General features: G+C 53.5%; 1 protein-coding gene and 1 long non-coding RNA gene across 2 annotated transcripts in view; one reads left to right on the plus strand and one right to left on the minus strand.

Moving 5' to 3' along the window:
• Window positions 1-5,984: 5,984 nt before the first annotated feature.
• Window positions 5,985-18,488, minus strand: LOC123926017. Its single transcript, XR_006815140.1, has 4 exons — window positions 18,383-18,488; window positions 11,998-12,086; window positions 9,711-9,815; window positions 5,985-6,310 (listed from the first exon to the last, which is right to left on the minus strand). It is a non-coding gene; the product is annotated as an uncharacterized LOC123926017 (long non-coding RNA).
• Window positions 18,159-19,215, plus strand: part of KCNK3 (potassium two pore domain channel subfamily K member 3) — a 37,885-nt gene continuing 36,828 nt past the window's right edge. Inside the window, exon 1 of the mRNA XM_045979704.1 lies at window positions 18,159-18,611. Within this exon, the coding sequence (XP_045835660.1) occupies window positions 18,329-18,611 (283 nt within the window). The 5' untranslated portion in view covers window positions 18,159-18,328. The remainder of the gene's footprint in view (window positions 18,612-19,215) is intronic.

Raw genomic sequence — 19,215 nt, forward strand, 5'->3', positions numbered from 1 at the left:
CCTTGGCCGCCTTCTTCAGAGGCTGAGCCTTTCTCCAAGGGCAGCTTCCAAGAGTTGCCCCCAGGGCCTGCTGATGAAAGGGGCCTTGGCCTCTCCCAAGGTGGACCTGGAAGCCCCGAGAATGTTGGCCTCCGCACATGGGATGTTAAGGCTGGTGAGAACTTGCTAGACTTCCCTCCCACACGACCCAGATGAGGACCCTTAGAGCCGCAGCAGCAACGCTGCTACTCCCAGGTCCCAGACACGGGTTCCGGTCCGCCTTGGGGAATGAACCTGAGCCCCATCTCTCTCCTGCAGCCCACCTTCCCGCTCCTGAGTCCCCGCTCGGTCATGGAAACCCAGGAAGCTCTCCTGAGCCTGGGGAGGACCCCGCTTCTCTACCCACTTTCCCAGGATGGGCGTTGGGAAGGGCCAGGGCGAACTCTGGCCAGGGCAGGAAAGTGCTGTCTAAACATGCCGTGGGGCCCGCGTGTCTGGCTCGGCTGGCTGTCACCCGGGCCAGGTGGGCCTCTGACACACAGCAGGAATTTTCCATTCGCGCATCCTCTGGCTGGTTGGGATCCAAGGCATTTTTTAGCTTTTTTTTTTTTTTTCCCCAGTTGTCTCCCCTGCCCCCTGAAATTTCACTCTAGGGTCCAGAGCACGGGTTCCTAAATTCTCAGGGAGGCTTCAGGGAGTCCTACCTTCCGCCACCCGGGAGGTACCTGTTATTACTAAAATATAGAATTCTAGAATTTAGGAGCCAGAAAAATGCTTTTTTTAAAAAAAATCTACACAGTGCAGTTGAAGTTCAGAGAGAAAGGTGGCCCTCCCGAGTCCACGCCTCCAGTGAGTGGCACAACCGAGATCAAACACAGGTCTGTCTGCACCCCCCTCCATGCTGTATATTTCCACTGTACCAGTCGCCCAAGGTTAAGAGCCAAGGTCACCGAGAGACATCATAAGCCATGTGCGGCAGTTCCAAAGATGAAGCTACAAGCTGGAACTGAGCACCCCCGTACGGGGAACACTCCTGCTCCAGGCCTAGCAATGGCTCCAATGGCTTCTCTCAAAGGCAAGGCCACTGGGTGGTGGTTGCACCCTTCAGGGGTCTTCGACCCCCTCGTCCTGCATCACAGTTGGGGTAGGGATATTTTCTTGGTGGGGTTGAACTTGACCCTGTGTCCCAGGCATTCACTGGGCAGTAATAAGTGTTCAGGCCAGGTTCATAGCCAAGGGGGAAAAGACTGACTTCCAAGTTGAATGGCATTCTGTAGGCTCCTCCCTTGGGCCCTGGGATTGTTCTCCAGAGTCCTAACTAGCACCCCGGAGTGGGGGTCTTCACAGGGCAGGAGCTCCGGAGCTCCCAGCCTTGTTCAGGGAGGTGGAGATGGGGGAGGTGACGGCGGGGAGATCCCTTTGCACATTAGGCCATTCGGCCTAAGCAGCCCCAACCTCCATGATATTTCTAGAATGAGGTTCCCAATAACCAGCCCAGCATTTCTCAGAGTAAATTCTGTGAAATAAGAGAAAAGGGTGCTAGAGAAAAAAAATTTTCCATGGTCAATAAGGTTAAATCAATCATGGTTCCTCAAATGTATCCCAGATTTCCCACGGATCTCCTGGAGCAGTGGTTCTCAGCCCCGGGAAAAGCCACCCCCCAGGGGACATTTGGCAATGAATTCAGACATTTTTAGTTGTCACAATTGGAGGAGTGCTACTGGCATCTGACGAGTAGGGCCCCGGCTGCTGCGAACAGTACTGCTGTGCCTGGGGACAGCCCCGCCACACGGAGTCCTCTGGTCCAAAATATCAACAGTGCCGAGATGGAGAAACTCGGGGCTGGAGCACTGGGACACCCAAGGGAAGTGTCCAGGGTCCGCAGTGAAGAGAACAGTTGTCATTCTTTGGGTCTGCTCCCACTCCCTGTGTGTGAGGATTTCCTCTCTGCTGGGAGGCAGCAGCTGGAGGTGAAAGTGGCCAATTGGCCTTGTCCCACCTGTCCTGAGAAAGGGTGCAGGCACGTGACCTCACTGCACCAACAAGGCGCATCTCCCCAGGCTTTGAACCCCAAGCTAGTGAGGCAAAGCAGCAAGAACGCTTCAGAACCCACTGCGGAGAGGATAGCGGTTCCGTGGCGGTGGCTGCCCACTATTTCCAGAGGCTTCCCTGATGGCTTCCCTAAGGGTGAGGCTTCCCTGATGGCTTCCCTAAGGGTGGATCGAGTCGGCGGGCACAAGCCAGCGTGTTTGTGCCCCATGGCGATAGCAGTGGGGTCTTCCTGGGGCCATTCTTACACTACACTTTTGGGCATGATCCTGGCTGCTTTGCCTCTGACCTTGATTTTCTGGCCCTCCAGGAAATTCTGTGAATTACCCAAGATCCTCAGAATAACCCCCTTTAAGCTTCAGTTAGCAGAATTGGCTTCTGCTAGAACTGATTTGAACTAGAACTTGAACTAGAACTGACTCTAACTGATGCCCCGTTTCCCGATATATTTGAGCACAAGATTCTTTCTCTTGTAGAACATCTTAAGGAACCTTTGTTCCATGAGCCTACCTTGAACAACACCGACCAAAAACGACAAAGAGGGGTTCCTCTAACCTCTGCTCCAGCCAGAACCAGACCATGGCCCACCTCTACCCAAGACCTTTGGGGACACTCAGCACCTTCTTCCGGACCTCACGGAGCCGGGGCTAACCCCCCACTGCGCTCCTCCCCGGCGCCCAGAATAACCGCTGTTGCCTGCAGTTCCAACAGCAGAACAGAATCAAGGTGTGAAAACGATCGGGCTTGTCAGAAGGTGGAAGGAACTGAAACGTGGATGTGAAGTCTGCTGCTTGATCAGGCTGATGATGTTGGCAGGTCAGAGAGAAGTTTAAAAAGAAACTTGAGGGAAAAAGGAGGAAGCTGTAGGGATGGCCAGCTCCTTACCCAGAGAAGAGTGAAGCTATCTTAAGGAATTCTACGCCCTGATTTCACGGAAGGTGCCGAGTCCCGTTTCAGTGTGTTTAAAGACAGCAATTTTAGATGCCATTCATTCATGCACTCGGGAGTACATAGTGCGTGCCAGATGCTGGGCAGGTGCTGGGGAGACAGTGTTGATCCAAACAGACACAGTGGCCTGTCCCTTCCCTCCTGGAGCTTACGGTCCAGTGGGGAAAGGAGGCAGACATCCAAAGCTGGGAGCACAACTTGTCTTCTTGCTGGGATGGACCTTCATTATCAGGGAGGAAAGGGGATCCAGAGGACCAGAGCAGGAGGACCTAATGTGTCGGGAGTCAAGGAGGACTTCCCTGGGGAAGGGACAGTCAGAGGGGCTTCTAGGTGTGTGCCAGCTGGAGACAGGGGAGGGCCTGGGCAGAGGTAGGGTTCATGGGGGCAGACACAGAAGGAACATGGTAGGTTTGGGGACCTGAAAGAAGGTTCCCAGAGCCCAGAGGGCCAGGGCGAGTGGACCTCACTCAAAGCCAGGCTGGAGAGGTCGGGGGTCGGGGGGGCAGTGGAGAGAGGATCCACAAGAGCTCTCAGGCCTCAGTGACGTCCAGGTCTTCATCCAGAGAGCCCTGAGAACCCCTGGGGGATTCAGATCAGGCCCACATGACACGGGCTGTGGAGAATCTGAAACTAGAAAAAACAACGTGGCTTCTTCAGTGGGAGAGACAGATAAAGGGCACTTGGCCCCAGATGGGGCTGGGCATCCAGGAGAACTAAAAAGAGGGATGATCAGAAGGGGGGAAAGGGGCTTTGGGAAGCATCGGCCGCAGCCTGGGTGTTTTCCCACGTGACTTCGCATTTGCGGCAGAGCTGAAAGAACCATGAAAGCCACCGCAGCCCCTTACAGATCCAGAAGGCGCGCCTCCCCGTCTCCCGCCCCACGCAGAGCTTGCTGTCCAGGCTGTCAGAGAAGTTCTGGAAGGCACCAGCAGGGCCCTTGAGAAGTGGGGGTAGGAGAGGGAGAAGGAAATAAGCGGCGGGGCGGGGTGGGGGGGCAGCCCACAGCTCCCGAGCAAGCAGCTCCCGAGAGTGGACTGGGAAGAAATCTTGGAAAACTGTCTGGTCCGACGACCCCATTTGGGGTGGGGAATGGGGATGGGGAAACAGAGGCTCAAGGTTGGGGGGCAGAGCTGAAAATAAAGCTCAGGTGTTTGGCTCTTCCTCCAAGGTTCTTTCTCCTGCCTCAGGTGTGAGTGTGTGTGTGTGTGTGTGTGTGTGTGTGTGTGTGTGTGTGTCCGGGCAGGTGGGTGGCCAGGACAAGGCTGTCCTACTCTCCATCCTTCCATAGTCCAGGCTGGCCATGATGTTGGCATGAATTAAGATGTTTACAGAAATGAAAAAAAAAAATGCTTAAGAAACAAGTTAATCTCTATATGGGGGTGTCCAGCTTCAGAAGGTTAATATCTTGATTTTTTTCTAAATCCCCTTTCTGTTTTTTCAAAGAGGATTTGGTGTTCTCAGTCCCAGCTGGGAGCTTAAGAAAACAGAACAGTGTTTCTCTGCCTGCTCTCTTTCCTGCAGCTCTAGGCCTCTCTTGCTGGACCTGGGGACAGGGAGTTTGGATCCTGGTTTTGGTGAAAGCTGATCTGTGTCTCAGTTTCCCTCTGTGTACAGAGGCATGGAGCCTTCCCTTTCTGCATCCCTCTCTAAATCCCGGGGGAGACAGTTGGTCCAGCCAGAAAGCAAAAAGGCTCATGTACAAGAGCTAAGACTTGACATTCACAGTTAACGCAGTTCAGGAGATCTGACCTGGCAGCTGAAGGGGGTCACGGGCCCCAAGGAAGGTTCTGGAAGTGTGTGCAGAGAGAGGAGGAAGATGCGGAGACTACAGTGTGTTGTGGAGAATAACCCAGGGTCCTGCCTCCACCATTTACTGTCTGGGTGGACCATGGAGCCATCCTTCCTCCTTGGAAAAATGGAGATGACTGTGGGACCACATGGGCACTGCCTATGAGCTTTTAAAACGGAGGTTGGTGGGAAACCAGAGAGAGCTATTTCTGTGGTCACCACTAAATAGAGGCCTCAGTGTGGCCATTTGTATCCCCCTGTTCAAGCCCTTGGAGGTCAGCTACTTTTTGGAGTCCCAGCCCACCGGACCCCAAAGCTTCCCAGCCCAAAATTCCCAGGAGGAGACCCTCTTCTGAAGCACACTGGGCCCCACAGGGCAGGGTGAGGTGAGCTGGAGCCCCAGCCGGGGCTCACTGGGTTCTCAACAATTTTGACCACAATAAGAAAGCACGTTCTAATTTCTCCAGATTCCCAAGTCAACACAACCACTTCTGCTCAAGTCTGGTGCACTGGCCACCGCCTGGAGCCCCATCACCTCAGAGCTAGGCAGAGATTTTTCTGATTAGGAAACTCAGCAACGGGATTCCAACTCCATCAAGGCCAAGTGCTGTCACCAGGTTGCATGACCTTGACCCTTCGCGTCTCTGGGCCCGTTGCCTCATCTCTTAAGTAACAGTTTAGACCAGATGACCCCCCCACACCCACCACTCTACATACACACACCTAAGTTCCCTTTGGTGCTTCTTTCAAGATTCTCCATTTCCACTGAGTCTCTGCTGAGTGTCCCACGGTCCCACCGCCACCCCGCGCCCGGCCAGTCAGACCCAGCAAGCCCCTTTCCTCCACCAGATTGCCTAAGCACCCCCGGCCAGCTGGCTTCCTCCCTGGGCTTTGCGTTAAGGTTGATTTTCCCCGGCCCTTATCCAGGAAAGAGGGAACAGAGGGAGGGGAAGGAAGTACTTTTGTCAGGCCAGTCCCAGCTTCAGGACTGCTGATCCCGTATCTCACCTAATCCTTGCAACCCATCTTCAAAAGGGAGGTTCCCAGCTGGGCAGGGGCGAGACCCACCCAGGGATGCCAACCCTGTGCTTTTTCCTCGACCTCACAGCGGCCTCCTTAGATCTACTCTGTTGAAACGGGGCTGAGTTCTCTGTTCTCTGTCCCGACTCAATTCATCAAGCTTTTATTAATAGACCAGAAGGTTTGCTTGGCAAGGTATTAGGGGACAGAAAAGGTCCACGGAGCCTATAGGGTAATTCTCTTCCGGCCTCCAGGCTGGGGCTCAGTCCCTCCCCCAGGGCAGTGTCAGGCCATCATCAGACACCCCTGGGGCTCTGGCAGCCGCTTTCCCATTTGTCCTTTTGGATCCAGCAAGTTACAGTTCATTCCTTCGGCCACATTGTTCCTTAACGACATCACTTTTTCCATCTCCCTGAAGGCTCCGGCCCTTCTGCCAGAGCGCCGCCTCCCAGTTGATCTCCATCTCCCGGAGGTACTGTGGATTCCACGGATCACTGGACTGTGCCATCCCTGGGCCACCTGAGACCTGCACGGGCAGAGACCAGGTCCTCAGCCATGTCTCCTCTTGAGGACCCAGCACAAAGATCAACTTCAACCAGGTGGTTGAATGGTCCCTTCCCCTTTGTATCGCTTGGTGCACTGAACACACTGCCCTTCTCCTAGCCACCTAGCTCGAAGCCTCAAAGGCATCCTTCAGTTTGCACACAGCTTAGAGATCCTTCTGAGTTCTTGCCTGGGTGAGATGCCTAGGGATTGTGCTTGGGCTGGGCCATGGGCAGTGTGGCCTCCTCCCTCACCTCCACCTTGGGTGGGTCACCGAGCCCAGCTTGTTCATGACAGCCCTGTCTCCCAAGCCAGAGTCACTTGGCCTCCCCCACAGGTCTGCCCTGTGTCCTACTGGGAGTCAAGCATCTGTCCCTCCTGGGGCAAACCGAGGTCCTGGGTCCTGGAACTTTCTAAGGCCGTCCTCTCTGACCTGTGTATTCACTTACACAGCTAGTATTTTTTTAAGCTCTAACTATGGGCCAGGCCACTGTTGATAGCGCCTTCTGTCCTTTTCCCCTATTGCTGCCCAGCTCTGCCCTCAATCACTTTCTCAAGATGGAATGTGGCAGAAAACTGAGAGCATAGACTCTGGAGTCAAACTGATCTGCTGTATCTGTTGTCCATTTACCTATCAGAGCTTAGACAAATTGTTTCTCTGTGAGCCTCAGTTTCCTCATCTATAAAATCAAATGCTGCCATTCCAAGGGCTTTGGGGAGCATGAAAATGCAACCATATACGTCCCTGGGAAAGTGTATATTTCTGACAAAGGCAAGAAAGAGCCAGGAGCATTTGGAGAAATTGCTAATAATACGGGACGGCTGGTGGCAAGAGTTCTAAGTGAAGCAAAGGGGATGAGGCCAGAGAGGTCCGATGGGCAGACCGTGGAGGCCACTGCAAGGAATGCAGGCTTGGCTCAGAGGGCCATGACCTCGGGATGCAAGAGCCCCGCCCTCACACTTTACGTGTCCCTAAGCTGTTTCCACGTAGCCGCGCAGATTCTCAGTCTGGCACTACAGGCTCTCCAGCAAGCTCTGGGTCCAGCCTTCCCTCCCACCACTCTTGGAATAACATGGGGAAGAAAGTAGCTTCTTCCTTTTGGCCTCTCTCCTGGAAAAGGATTTGTGTGGGGTGCTGAGGAGCAGGGTGATCCAAGCTTTCTTGGTGCCCCTACCTCCCTCCTTAGCCTACCCCCGTCCTCTTCCCTGCCAGTCTAATGCAGAGGAACCAGCTCTCCTCAACCCAGCATCTGAATCAAGGTGGCTTCTCCTCCCAACAGATGCCCGAAGGCTGCACATGGCCAAGCCAGGCCACTGCTTGCCAATCAGCACCAGGGGCTCCTCTTTGAGGACAGACCAAGGCTTTTGGTCTAATGACATGGGCCCTGGCCATCAGAGATCACCAAGGCCGGGGAAAGCAGTCAGCTCAGCCAAGGCTGTCCTGCTCTCAGAGCTGCAATCATGAAAATCAAACCAGAGAAAAGGGCTGGAGAGGGAGATCTGGGTCCCAGCTATTTGTAATAATATTCTCAGCTTTTTTCTTCTTTTACTGAGATATAATTGACATATAACATCATACTAGTTTAGGTGCACAACATAATGATTTAACATCTGTATACATTACGAAATGATGACCCTGATAAGTTGAGTTGACCTGCATCCCGACACACAGACACAGATGTTTTTCCTGTTAGGAGAATTTCAAAGATCTACTCTCTTCGCAACTTGCAAATAGACAGTTAGCTTTGTCAACTGTAGTCACCATGTTGTACAGGACATCCAAGACTCGCGTATCTTATAATTGGAAGTTGGTACATTTGACCACCCTCTGGCGTTTCACCCACACGTCACCCTCTGGCAAACATCTGTCTGTTCTCTGTACCGATGAGTTCTCCTTTTTTCAGATTTCACATGTAAGTGAGTCACAGAGTATTTATCTTTCTCTCACTCATTTCACTCAGCACAATGCCCTCAAGTTCCATCCTGGCTGTCACCAATGGCAGGATTTCTTTCTTCTTTATGTCTGAATAATATTCCTTTATATATATATATATATATATATACGTGTGTGTGTGTGTGTGTGTGTGTGTGTGTGAGGGATTTTTTCTTTTTTCAGAATATTTTTAAAATTTTTAAATTTTTTATTCTTTTCGATTTTTATTTGGCAGAGAGAGAGCACACAACCAGGGGAGCGGCAGGCAGAGGAACAGGGAGAGGGAGAAGCAGGCTTCCCGCTGAGCAGGGAACCCGATGCAGGACTCCATCCCAGGACCCTGGGGTCATGACCCAAGCTGAAGGCAGACACCTAACCGACTGAACCACCCAGGTGCCCCACAGAATGTTGTGTTTTTTTTTTCTTTATCCATTTACCCATCAGTGGACACTTAGGTTGTTTCCGTGTCTTGGGCATTGTAGATAACGCTGCAGTGAACCTGGGGTGCAGATATCTTTTTGAGGTGATTTTACTTCCTTCAGATAAATACCCAGACGTGGAATTGTTGGATCATTTGGTAGTTCTGTTTTTAATGTTTTGGAGGAAACTCCATACAGGGCTTCCCTATGGATGCCAGATTTGCTTTCCCACCACCAGGGCACAAGGGCTTTTTCCTCCTCCTCCTCACCAACACTTGTTATCTCTTGTCTTTCTGAGCATAGCCATTCTTACAGGTTGGGGAGCGCAGTGTCACTGTGGTCTTGATTTGCATTTCCCAGGTGGTGAGTGGAGCTGAGCATCGTATCGTGTGCCCATTGGCCCTTTATGTCTTCTTTGGGAAAATGTCTATTCAGCTACCTGCCCATTTTTTAATTGGATCGTGTGAGTTTTTCCTATCAAGTCGCAGGAGTTATTTACATATCTGATAACCCCTTATCAGATATATGATTTGCAAATGTTTTCTCCCATTCCGCAGGCTGCCTTTCGTTTTGTGGATGGTTTCCTTTGCCTTGCAGAAGCTTTTTTAGTTTACATTCTCGCCTTTTTAATTGAATTAATTAGTCTTAGTTTCACATTCATCATCTCACTTGGAGTCCCCCAACCACTGTGTGAGAGAGGCTATGGGGAGACTGCTCTCCTCATTTTCCTGCGGTTTAGGAAGGAAGCTGAGACTCACAGAGAGGCCATGGCTAGCCCAGGTGCCACAGCTTGTCACTGCTGTAGTCTCCTGCCTTTCGTTCCCTGCACGAGGCTGACCCACTGATGATTTTGGGTCCCACCAGTAGCTTGGTCCCAACCGAGAATCCCAGAATTTCAGTGCTGGAAGGGACTGATGTTTCAAATCTATCCTCTGCATCTTGTCAGCATCCAGAAATCTACAACAGAGTTCTTCCTCTGGGAAGGGAGCCAACACAGATAGAAGGGGCACAGCCATAGCCTGGGGTCTCACCGTCTCCATCGTGCTCTTCTCTCCCGTCTCTGGGGAACTCCTCTTCCATTTTCTCCCTCTCTAGCATGATCCAGCTTCCTCCAAGAATCTGAGACTCAGAAGCCACTAAATCATGGTCAAAATAATAATAATATTATAATCATCATCATCATGGCTGGTTTTTTGGGAACACATTTCATTACATTTCTAGAGGAGAGAAGACTATCAAGAGGGCATCCATCATTTTTTAAAATGTATTATTTCAGCTATTTTTAAAAGCATAGTCTGAGTAATTGGGCCCTGCACCATATAGTTCCATCCCGGACTAGGATCCAAACCACATGGGCTAGACGAACTGCATTTCCGTTTTGTGTTGTCTTTTTTCATTAAACCACTTTATTGAGGCATGATTGACATACAAAAAGCTATATCTATTTAATGAATGCAACTTGATGAGTTCAGAGATAAATACCCATCTGTGAGGCCATCATCACCATCTATACCATGAAGACACCCATCATCTCCAAAAACCCCTGTCTGCTCTCTGTATTTATTAGGACTATTGTTATTTCTTATAAGAATCCTTAACATAAGATCTTGGGGCACCTGGGTGGTTCAGTGGGTTAAAGTCTCTGACCTCAGCTCGGGCCATGATCCCAGGGTCCTGGGATGGACCCCACATCGGACTTTCTACTCAGCGGGGAGCCTGCTTCCCCCTCTCTCTGCCTGCCTCTCTGCCTACTTGTGATCTCTGTCTGTCAAATAAATAAATAAAATCTTTAAAAAAAAAAAAGAATGTTTAACATAAGATCTTCCCTCTTAAGCAATTTTTGAGTACACAACACTGTATTGAGATGAACTACCATTTTAAACTCAGAATGAATCCTCTCTAGCTTATCCTACTCACTTGACAGGTAGGGAAACTGAGGCTCAGGTAGGAGAAGCACTCTCCCCAGTGAAATCCAGCTCCTTAGTAGCAAAGCCAAGTCTCGATCTAGTTCTTTGAGTCCCAGTTCTGGGCCACCTTCACAGTGCCACAGCCCCACTGCGGCCTGAGATCTGGCCGCCTGGGGAAGGGACCAGGGGACCAGTTTCTGAGCAGCCCCTGGTCTCAGACCAGCCTGCCAAGGCCTGAGCCCCAGGCTGCTTTGATGTTCCTCCTCACGCATGTGTCTGGCTCAAATGGCTGTCCCTTTGGACGGCTGCAAGGGGCTGATTAGATGTAATTGCTTTGCCTAGAGCGAGCTATCTGCTTAATAGAATCAGCTCCCAGTAATTAGCCTGCCAAAGGCCCATTTCCCTTCCTGGAGTCCTAGGGCTTCTGGGCCTCACTTCAACCTGTGAGTGTTGGGTCTCTGCGGGCAGATATGAGATGTAAGTCTGTGAGGTTTGGGTCAGGTTGGGGTGGCTGGGAGAAAGCAGGGCTCTGGTGGTTTAGCAAGGACACCAGGAGCAGGCCTCCCAGGAGCCAGGGAACGGAGCATTTCAAGGTTGGAGGGACAAGGTGCCTGGCTCAGAGGGACTGTTCCTGACATGTGGAATGGAGTCCAACTGAACTTCAAAAGGTGTCTAGTCCAGGCCCAAACTCAGTAGATTCAGCAACCAAGTCAAAAGGCATTTCTTGCAGACCTACGATGTAGCAGGCACTGTACTAGCCCCTTGGATCCTTCTCAAGCAGCCTCAACCCAAAGGACCATCAGGTTGTGCTTGCATACTTCTATTGACCAGGAGCTCATTACCTCCTGGGCAACCCACTCCTTCCTCAGAGGTGTAGAGAAAGTTCCACCTATTTTGAGCTGAAAGCTCTTCCACTGGCACATCTCCCCACAGATCCCTGACCCCTGCTAGACCACCCAGACCAAAGCTAATCCTTCCTCCCTGAGAACAGCCCCCATGCCCCGTGCATCTTTTCTCCAAGCTGAGCCTCCCAAATTCCTTGGATTGGGCCAGGTCCATCATGTTGGTGAGGCCCCTCGGTAATCTCAGGAATCATGGATGGGCCTGAAACCTGCTTCTGCTTGTCAGTTCCTCCCTCCCAGCAGGGTCAGGAGCCCAACAACTGGGACCCCAGAGGCCAGGACTCCTCTCCCAGCAGGGAGAACAGCAGCCCGAGCTAGAACAGGACAGGAGCCAGAAGAGGATGCCGCCCAAGGAATGCCGTGGTGGTGGCAGCGACCCCGCACTCCCTGGTGGAAAGACACCGAAAACCTGCTCAGTGGGAGTGAAGTCGCCTCTCTTGCCCCCTTCCCCACCTGGACACGCGCGTGCTCACGGGCTCACGGGCTCACAGGCACCACTCGATGCTCACCAACTGATTCATCATCCAAGTGCCTTTATAATTACTGCGTTTGGTCCTGAGAACAGGCTGCCTCTGCTCCTTCCTCAGAAGCTATAAACCTGCAAAGAAGAATTTCAAGATTTGTGAGGATGTTGACTAGAACTCCAGGCTCACTTTTCTTCCTCAGCAGCATGGTGTTTGTCAGGAAAGGGGGACCATGGCTGCTCCAGAGTCTGGATTCTTGCTGTGATTTGAGGGACTTGATTCTCGCTATGGGAAGGAAGCAAGTTTAGGGAACTTCTCTTGTGGCTAAAGGCTCGAAGTTAGGAGAACCGGGCTTGAGTCCCAGCTCTGGCCCAGCAATTTGTATGGCCTGGGGGTGCTGGCTCCTGGCGCCAGGCCTGCTTCCTCATCAGACTGCACGCTCTAGGCTTTCCTCTAGCTTGAACTATTCTGGAGCCTTGGTCAAACACAGAGGAGAATGTGAGTGCAGGGAGAAGAAGGGCCTGGAGAGGGAAGGGAAAGACCAGGACCACAGCTAAAAATCTTGGACTCACAGCTTTCCCTCACCCCATAGATGGATAGACATACACACAGAGACACAGACACATAGACACACACGGACATACAGACACACATAGAGATACACACACACAGAGACAGACACACCCACAGGCGTGCGAGTGCGTGCGCGTACACACACACACACACACACACACACACACACACACACACACGCCCCAGGCTGGAGAACTGTGGCTGGTTTTCTCCCAGATCTCTCTCATCGCCTGCTGGTCTGCCTGAGACCCCAGTAATGGGGGCTCTGCTCACTGCCCCTGCCCCAAGCATGGGGGGGGAGGGAGGTGTTAAAGGGAGAAGGGAAAGGGAGAGAAGGGAGAAGGGGGTAGAAAATTGGGAGGCATACAAGTGGCAAAAACAGAAACATGAATTAAACCAGAGTCAGTGAGGGCCAGGCAGGCAACCCTGTGCTTCGCTGGGGACAGTGCAAACCAAGACAGCGCTACCGAGAACAGCCCGGCAGTGCCAGAGGGACCCTTCTGGGTATGCGCCCCAGTGAAAATTCCCGGCAGGTTCTCAAGGACACACACGCGAAGATGCTCATCTCAGTGTGATCCTCAGTCCCAGAGATGGAGGCCACCAAGGAAGCCCTCTCTAGGGGAAGGGATTTGTCAAATGCGGAGGACACCAGCTTTCTGCGGACGCAGGAAGCCAGCCTGATCCCCACAGCCACTCCGGGAAGACCACTCGGTTCTCACTCCCCCTTGTAGGAGAACCAAGTTGGTATCCAGAGCTGCTCCCCCAGCTCCTCTGCTGCAGGGCTAAGAACAGAGCCAGGTGTCCACGCCCTAGCATGACACTGTCTCCCCAACAGCTCCCAGAGGCTCTCCTTTGTGAATAGCTGCCTTTTGTGTTTGGTTTGGGCTTGAGATGTTAAACAAATAGTGTCTCTTGACAAATGCAAGCCGGCTGCTGTGGGACTGGTTATGCTTTGTAAATCCAGGCTAATCCTCCATGTCTTTCCCTCAGGGATACACCAAGAAACACCTCAGTCATCGCCGAAGCACCCCGAATCCGCTCAACCAGCCATTGGCCACGATCAGAGGCCACGATCCCTGGTGCCACTCTCCACCAACCGGAGCCGGCTGCAGCTCCTGGATCCACCAGGCCCCCCATTCTCAGGCCTCCTCCTCCACTGGATATGAGATGGCTCAGGATACTCCTTCCTATAGCAAACCACAGACCCTATTCCAAGATGAGTAAGGCCTTACCCCTGCCTTGCGGGAGCTTACGGTCTGGTCTAACAAGACGAACCAGAATGTCATGTGAAGCTCCAGTCCAACTAGTAGTGAATAGGGTTAGAATTTGAACCTGAGCTTGTCTGACTCAGGGTCAAATCTTTTACTCCCCACCTTGCCCCCTGCCCCCATCCTCCAGCCAATGGGGACCCAGGGGCACCAAGAACATAGGGTGGCCAAGGACATGGGATACTGGAAAACAATAGATGAAGAGGACTCTGGGCCCCTCATCCCTCCGACCACATTCTTGGCCATTGTAGGATGAGCACTGCTAATCACAAGGCCGGAGAGGCAATGAGATACTCCCTCAAGTCCACCAACTGTTTGCTAGTTGGCAGCTACTGGGACCAAATTCCAGGTGTCTAGACTCCCACTTCAGTGCTCTCTCCACATGCGCTCTTGGACCCTGGGATACTCCCATGGGTCTTTACCTCTTTCCCTCAGCTAGGCAGGGCTTGCTTCCGTTTTAGAAGTGTCTGTTGACAAAGAGTCACAGAAGCAAACTGCCTTGTTTTTCTCCCTGCAGACTCTGATGTCTGTGCTCCTATCCCGGCAGACACCGCTGCTCTCTAACCCAGCAGGCGTAGGAGGCTTTAAGGACTTGGCTGTGTACCGAACGCACAACAGACATGTAGAATAACTCTGATGTGCAAAGCACTGAGCTCCCCACTGTGGGGAGGCGTAGCATAAGGAGGGTCTCCACTCTGGAGGAGATAATGAGCCAGTGGGGATGACACATTCAAGAACTGACCAGTCTACCAAGTAGGAGGGATGTCTACTGAACTGAAGCTTAACCAGGTGCGATGGAACTACAAGCGAGCTATTGGTTCTGATTGGAGGTAATGGGGAATGGCTCATGGAGGGAGTGGGCTTTGAGTTGGGTCTTGAAGCCTGAACACGAGTTCCATAGATAAACAATGGAAGAGTCAAGGAAATACCAGCATCCCAGCTGATGGGAGTCTCATGAGTCAGAAGTAATGCATGAAAGTCATTAGATGTGTCCAGAGCTTAAGAGGAATGACATGGAAGACAAAGTGGAAAATAATACGTGTATAATGTTTAGTACATAATAATATGCAGCAACTAATGGTACATTCTGTACCATTTATCCTAACTCTGATTGTGTCCTCTTCCTCGAAAACTAAAGTCTTAAAAGTAATGACTAAATCCTTTTTGCACCTGATTCTTGGAAGAACTAAGGAAGCAGAAGCAGTCCAGGAAGGTCATGGGATGTTATAAATGAAGGGAGCATAGACACGTCCCATCCAAACCACTCCATTTATGGATGTACAAACCAAAGCGCAGGGAGAAGGAGTGACTGGCCCGAGTCCCACAGGAGGCAGGTGGAAGAGACAGGACCCCAGCCCAGGCCCCCCAACTCTCCACCCCATGTTCTCTGGAACATGGATCAGATTTCAGAAACTGATCACACAGGAGGCCAGCCGGTATCGTGATTGGAGGCGTGTAAATCAGCTCTTTCTAACCGGCCCAAGGCATCCTCCACTAGAGTCCCCGAGGGATTGAAAATAACAGAACACGGAAAAGTCATAGCTGAGCAGATTTTATCATTTATAAATACATGATTCATAGAGGCGCTTTCTGACATGTGACTCTGGGCAGAGGGTGAGGCAACCCCATGAGGGGACATACATGCATGTCCCAGGAGTCCTGGACAGAAGGGGGTAACATAGGCTTCTAGATCTTTGACACTATCCCACACAGGTCGGGGTGAGCTGATGGGACTCCTGCCTGCAGGACCCAGGGCCTACTCAGAAACCTAGATAGGCACTGGTCTGGCTCCCCCCGCCCCAGCCAGCCCCCCTTCCTGAAGAGAAGAAAGGCAGAAGGGACAGGAGGGTAGACCTAAGCTGACTTCCTGGGCTCCATGGACACTGGGGACCTCCCATACTCCCCTGCCAGCAGGTGTCTTGATCCCATACATATGGGGGCTACAGGCGAGACCCCAGCCATGGGACATAAGTCTTGGCCCCCCTTCACTCCCTGTGTGGCCTTGAGCAACCCCCTTCCTTCTCTTTGAGCCTCAGTTTCCTCATCTGTAACATGAAACAATCAGGTTACCTGGTCTTTAAAGGTCCTTCTAGTTCTGAATGCTGTGAGAACAAGCTTCACCATAATTAATAATAAATGCCCTGCCCCTAAAGAGAGCTTTTTCCTTTTTCCAAAGCTCTTTCACTCACAATATCACCTTTCATCTGCACAGCAGTCTGGCCTGACAGCCAGAAGTGAGCAGACTCTGGACACACAGCCTTTCACACTGAAAACCAGACCAGTTGAGCCTTGCTCATTTAGATGGGCTTTGGGGAAATTGCCTTGGGGGGCAATTGTGGCCAGGAGGACAGAATCTAACTTGTGCCCTCACCTCTGGGAAGCCAGGAAAGGCAGCACTTGTCTTCCAGGAAGCCGGGCAGTGCCAGAGGGGGAGGGCCTGCTGTAGGCTGAGTTCATGGCCAAGGGTGCAGAAAGTTTGTATCAGATCAAAGACTCTAGTATAATTAGCTACTCCTATTTACAGGTGAAACAAACAAACAAACAAAAAGCAAGCAAACAAACAAACTAAGGCTCCAGGAGTCATTATGGAGAAGAGAATGGGTTTGGAAGGCAGACTGAAGGCTCTTCGAGCTGAACGATCTCGGACAGTTCTCTGCACTGCCTTTCGCCTCAGTTTCTCTGTCTCTAAAATGGACAGAACTATACATACCCTTCAGGGTTGTGGTAAGACTGGAAATAATAAATGTAACCTGCCTAGCCTGGCACACAGCAGATGCCTGGTACATTCTCTCCGAATGAACAGTTGAAAGAGGCAGTGGGGTTCGTAGTTTTTCTCGAGAGGCACTAAAATGCCTGGCCGTACCAGATCAGGTGAGGCTGTGGGCCGACGATTCTCCTGCTTCTGGATGGGCTTCGTCCTCCACCTACCCTCAGTCAGGGGCCCTGGGGGCTCCTCCTTGTCTTTCCTCGTGGCCCATGCCAGGGTCCCGTGAACCACTTTCTGACCCTCCTTGGCAGTGGGATTTGCATTCCGATCATTCTGCTCACTCAGCCCATCCCCGCCGGGAGCTGTCTGAAGCTAAACAAGGCCTGCGGGATCCTCTGTGATGGCACCTCATCGAGGAGATAAGGAAGCGAGACGCTGAGAGGGGCAGTGACGCCTCGTCTGAGGTCCCACGGCCCTCCCCTCCTCACCACCACTGCCACCGTGTTGACAAAAGAAGAAACGGAGGCACAGAGAGGCTTCCTGCTTCCCCCAGTCTTTCAGCAAACCTCCTGGTCTGGGCCACACCTGCCTTTTTTCAGCTGGGTCCCTGTCCTGGTTGGGATGCCCCCTGTTGGGGTCCTGCATTATCTCTGGCAGCTCAGCCTGGACCACTGGTGCAGGACTGGGGCTGTGGAAGTCAAGAGAGCGCCTCAGCCCAGGAGGAAGAGAGGAGGGGAGCCTGGGATTCAGCACTACTGGCTTCGGCTGCCAGCCTGGGCTTTCTCAGCCAGTTCCAGGAGCCGCGCTGACCTGGGAAGGGTCACATTTCATGAGAGCAGGGCTTTCCCTTGGGTGTCGGCCCTGGCCTGCCCAGGTCCACAGCTGTGCCCTGCTGTTTCTAAGACTGGTGCTGGGGGGGGGGGGGGGGTGGCCTGGGCGGAGGGAAGCATGGCTGAGTCCCGGTGCTGGCACTAGTTCACCGTGTGTCCTTGCATGTCACTTGACCTCTCTGCACCTCAGTTTCCCCATGGACATAATAAAGGGCAGGACAGCAAGACCCAAGGTCCCTTCCAGCGAAAGCGTGCTGTGATTTCGGTGGAGATGGTGGGGGGGGGGGGGGCCCGCGGGCGGCGGGGGCGGGGAGGGGGGAGGGCTCGCTCTGCCTGTTCCTTTTTCCCTTGCTTTTCTTTTTCCGTCGTCAGTTTATCTCTAGCAACCCAGGTCTCCCTGTCTCTGTCGCTCTTTCTGTTTCCATCTTTCGCTCTCTGCCTCTCTCGCTCTGTATTTTTCTGCCTGCCGCTTCTTTTTCTGTGCCGATGAGTCTACCTCTGGCTTTATCTCCTTATCTGTCACACCCCCCTCTGCCTCTTTTTCTCTCTTTCTCTGTAGTTACAGGCGATTCTCTGTCTAGTTATCTCTTTCCCTGGGTCTCTCTCCTTCGGTCCTGCCCGGTCTCTCTGCCGCTCTCCCGCTCGCTCCCCCTCCTCCCCCTCCGCCAGCCCCCCTCCTCCCTCCCTCGGCGCGTCTCCCCAGTCCTTATTTGGCTGGGCGGGAGGGCTGGCGGGAGGAGGCGGCCTGCGGGCGGGGGGCGGGGGGCGGGAGCGGGGCCGGGCGGAGGAGGGCGGTGGGTGGTGCTGAAGGGACAGCTCCGAGGCGGCGGCAGCGGCGGCGTTGGCGGCGGCGGCCCCGGGGCGCGGAGCGGGTGCCGGGCTTGGGGAGCGGCGAGCGCAGCCATGCCCCAGGCCGCCTCCGGGGCAGCAGCAGCGGCGGCCAGGGCCGGGGCGCGGGCCGGGGGCGCCGGGGGGCCGGCGGCGGCTCGGGCGGGACGATGAAGCGGCAGAACGTGCGCACGTTGGCGCTCATCGTGTGCACCTTCACCTACCTGCTGGTGGGCGCCGCGGTCTTCGACGCGCTCGAGTCGGAGCCCGAGATGATCGAGCGGCAGCGGCTGGAGCTGCGGCAGCAGGAGCTGCGGGCGCGCTACAACCTCAGCCAGGGCGGCTACGAGGAGCTCGAGCGCGTGGTGCTGCGCCTCAAGCCGCACAAGGCCGGCGTGCAGTGGCGCTTCGCCGGCTCCTTCTACTTCGCCATCACCGTCATCACCACCATCGGTAACTACTCGCCGGCGGGGGGCGGGGACCCGAGGGCTGGGCGCCGCGTCCCGGGGTAGTCCCGAGCCGGCCGGGGCTGAAGGGATCCCCTCCCGAGAGGGTCAAGGCGCCGAGCCCCGCGCTGCCAGAAACCCGAGTTCAGCCTGGTTTGTCTGCTCTGCGGGGACGGGACTCGGGGGAGGCGTCGATTCCTGGCTCCGGACCTGACTCTCCGGCCAGGCCAGCCCTAACTTGTCCCTGCCAGGCTTCGCGAGGGCCTCAGGGGACTCTGAAGTGTGTGAGAGGGGCAGGAACCACCGGCGGAGGCCGGGGAGGAGGGGTGTGGCCGGGCCAGGCCCTGGAGCAGAGAGCTGAGTGTAGAGCGGCGGGGAGCTCGCGACTCCGTGTCCCTGGCAGATGGGCTTCCGCACCTTGGCGTGTCTACACCGGCTGGGGCTCCAGGGAGACGTGTGGATGCAGGTACTCTGGCACTCCATGGTACTCCTGCTTACTCTGGGTGCTTAAAACACCCTCTAACTGCCTCTGTGAGTGCTGCTTGGAGTGTGTGTGTGTGTGTGTGTGTACACGCGCGTGCACGCGTGTGTGTGTGCGTGTGTGTGTGTGT

The sequence above is a fragment of the Meles meles genome, chromosome 15 (assembly GCF_922984935.1).
Source record: "Meles meles chromosome 15, mMelMel3.1 paternal haplotype, whole genome shotgun sequence".
Taxonomy (NCBI): domain Eukaryota; kingdom Metazoa; phylum Chordata; class Mammalia; order Carnivora; family Mustelidae; genus Meles; species Meles meles.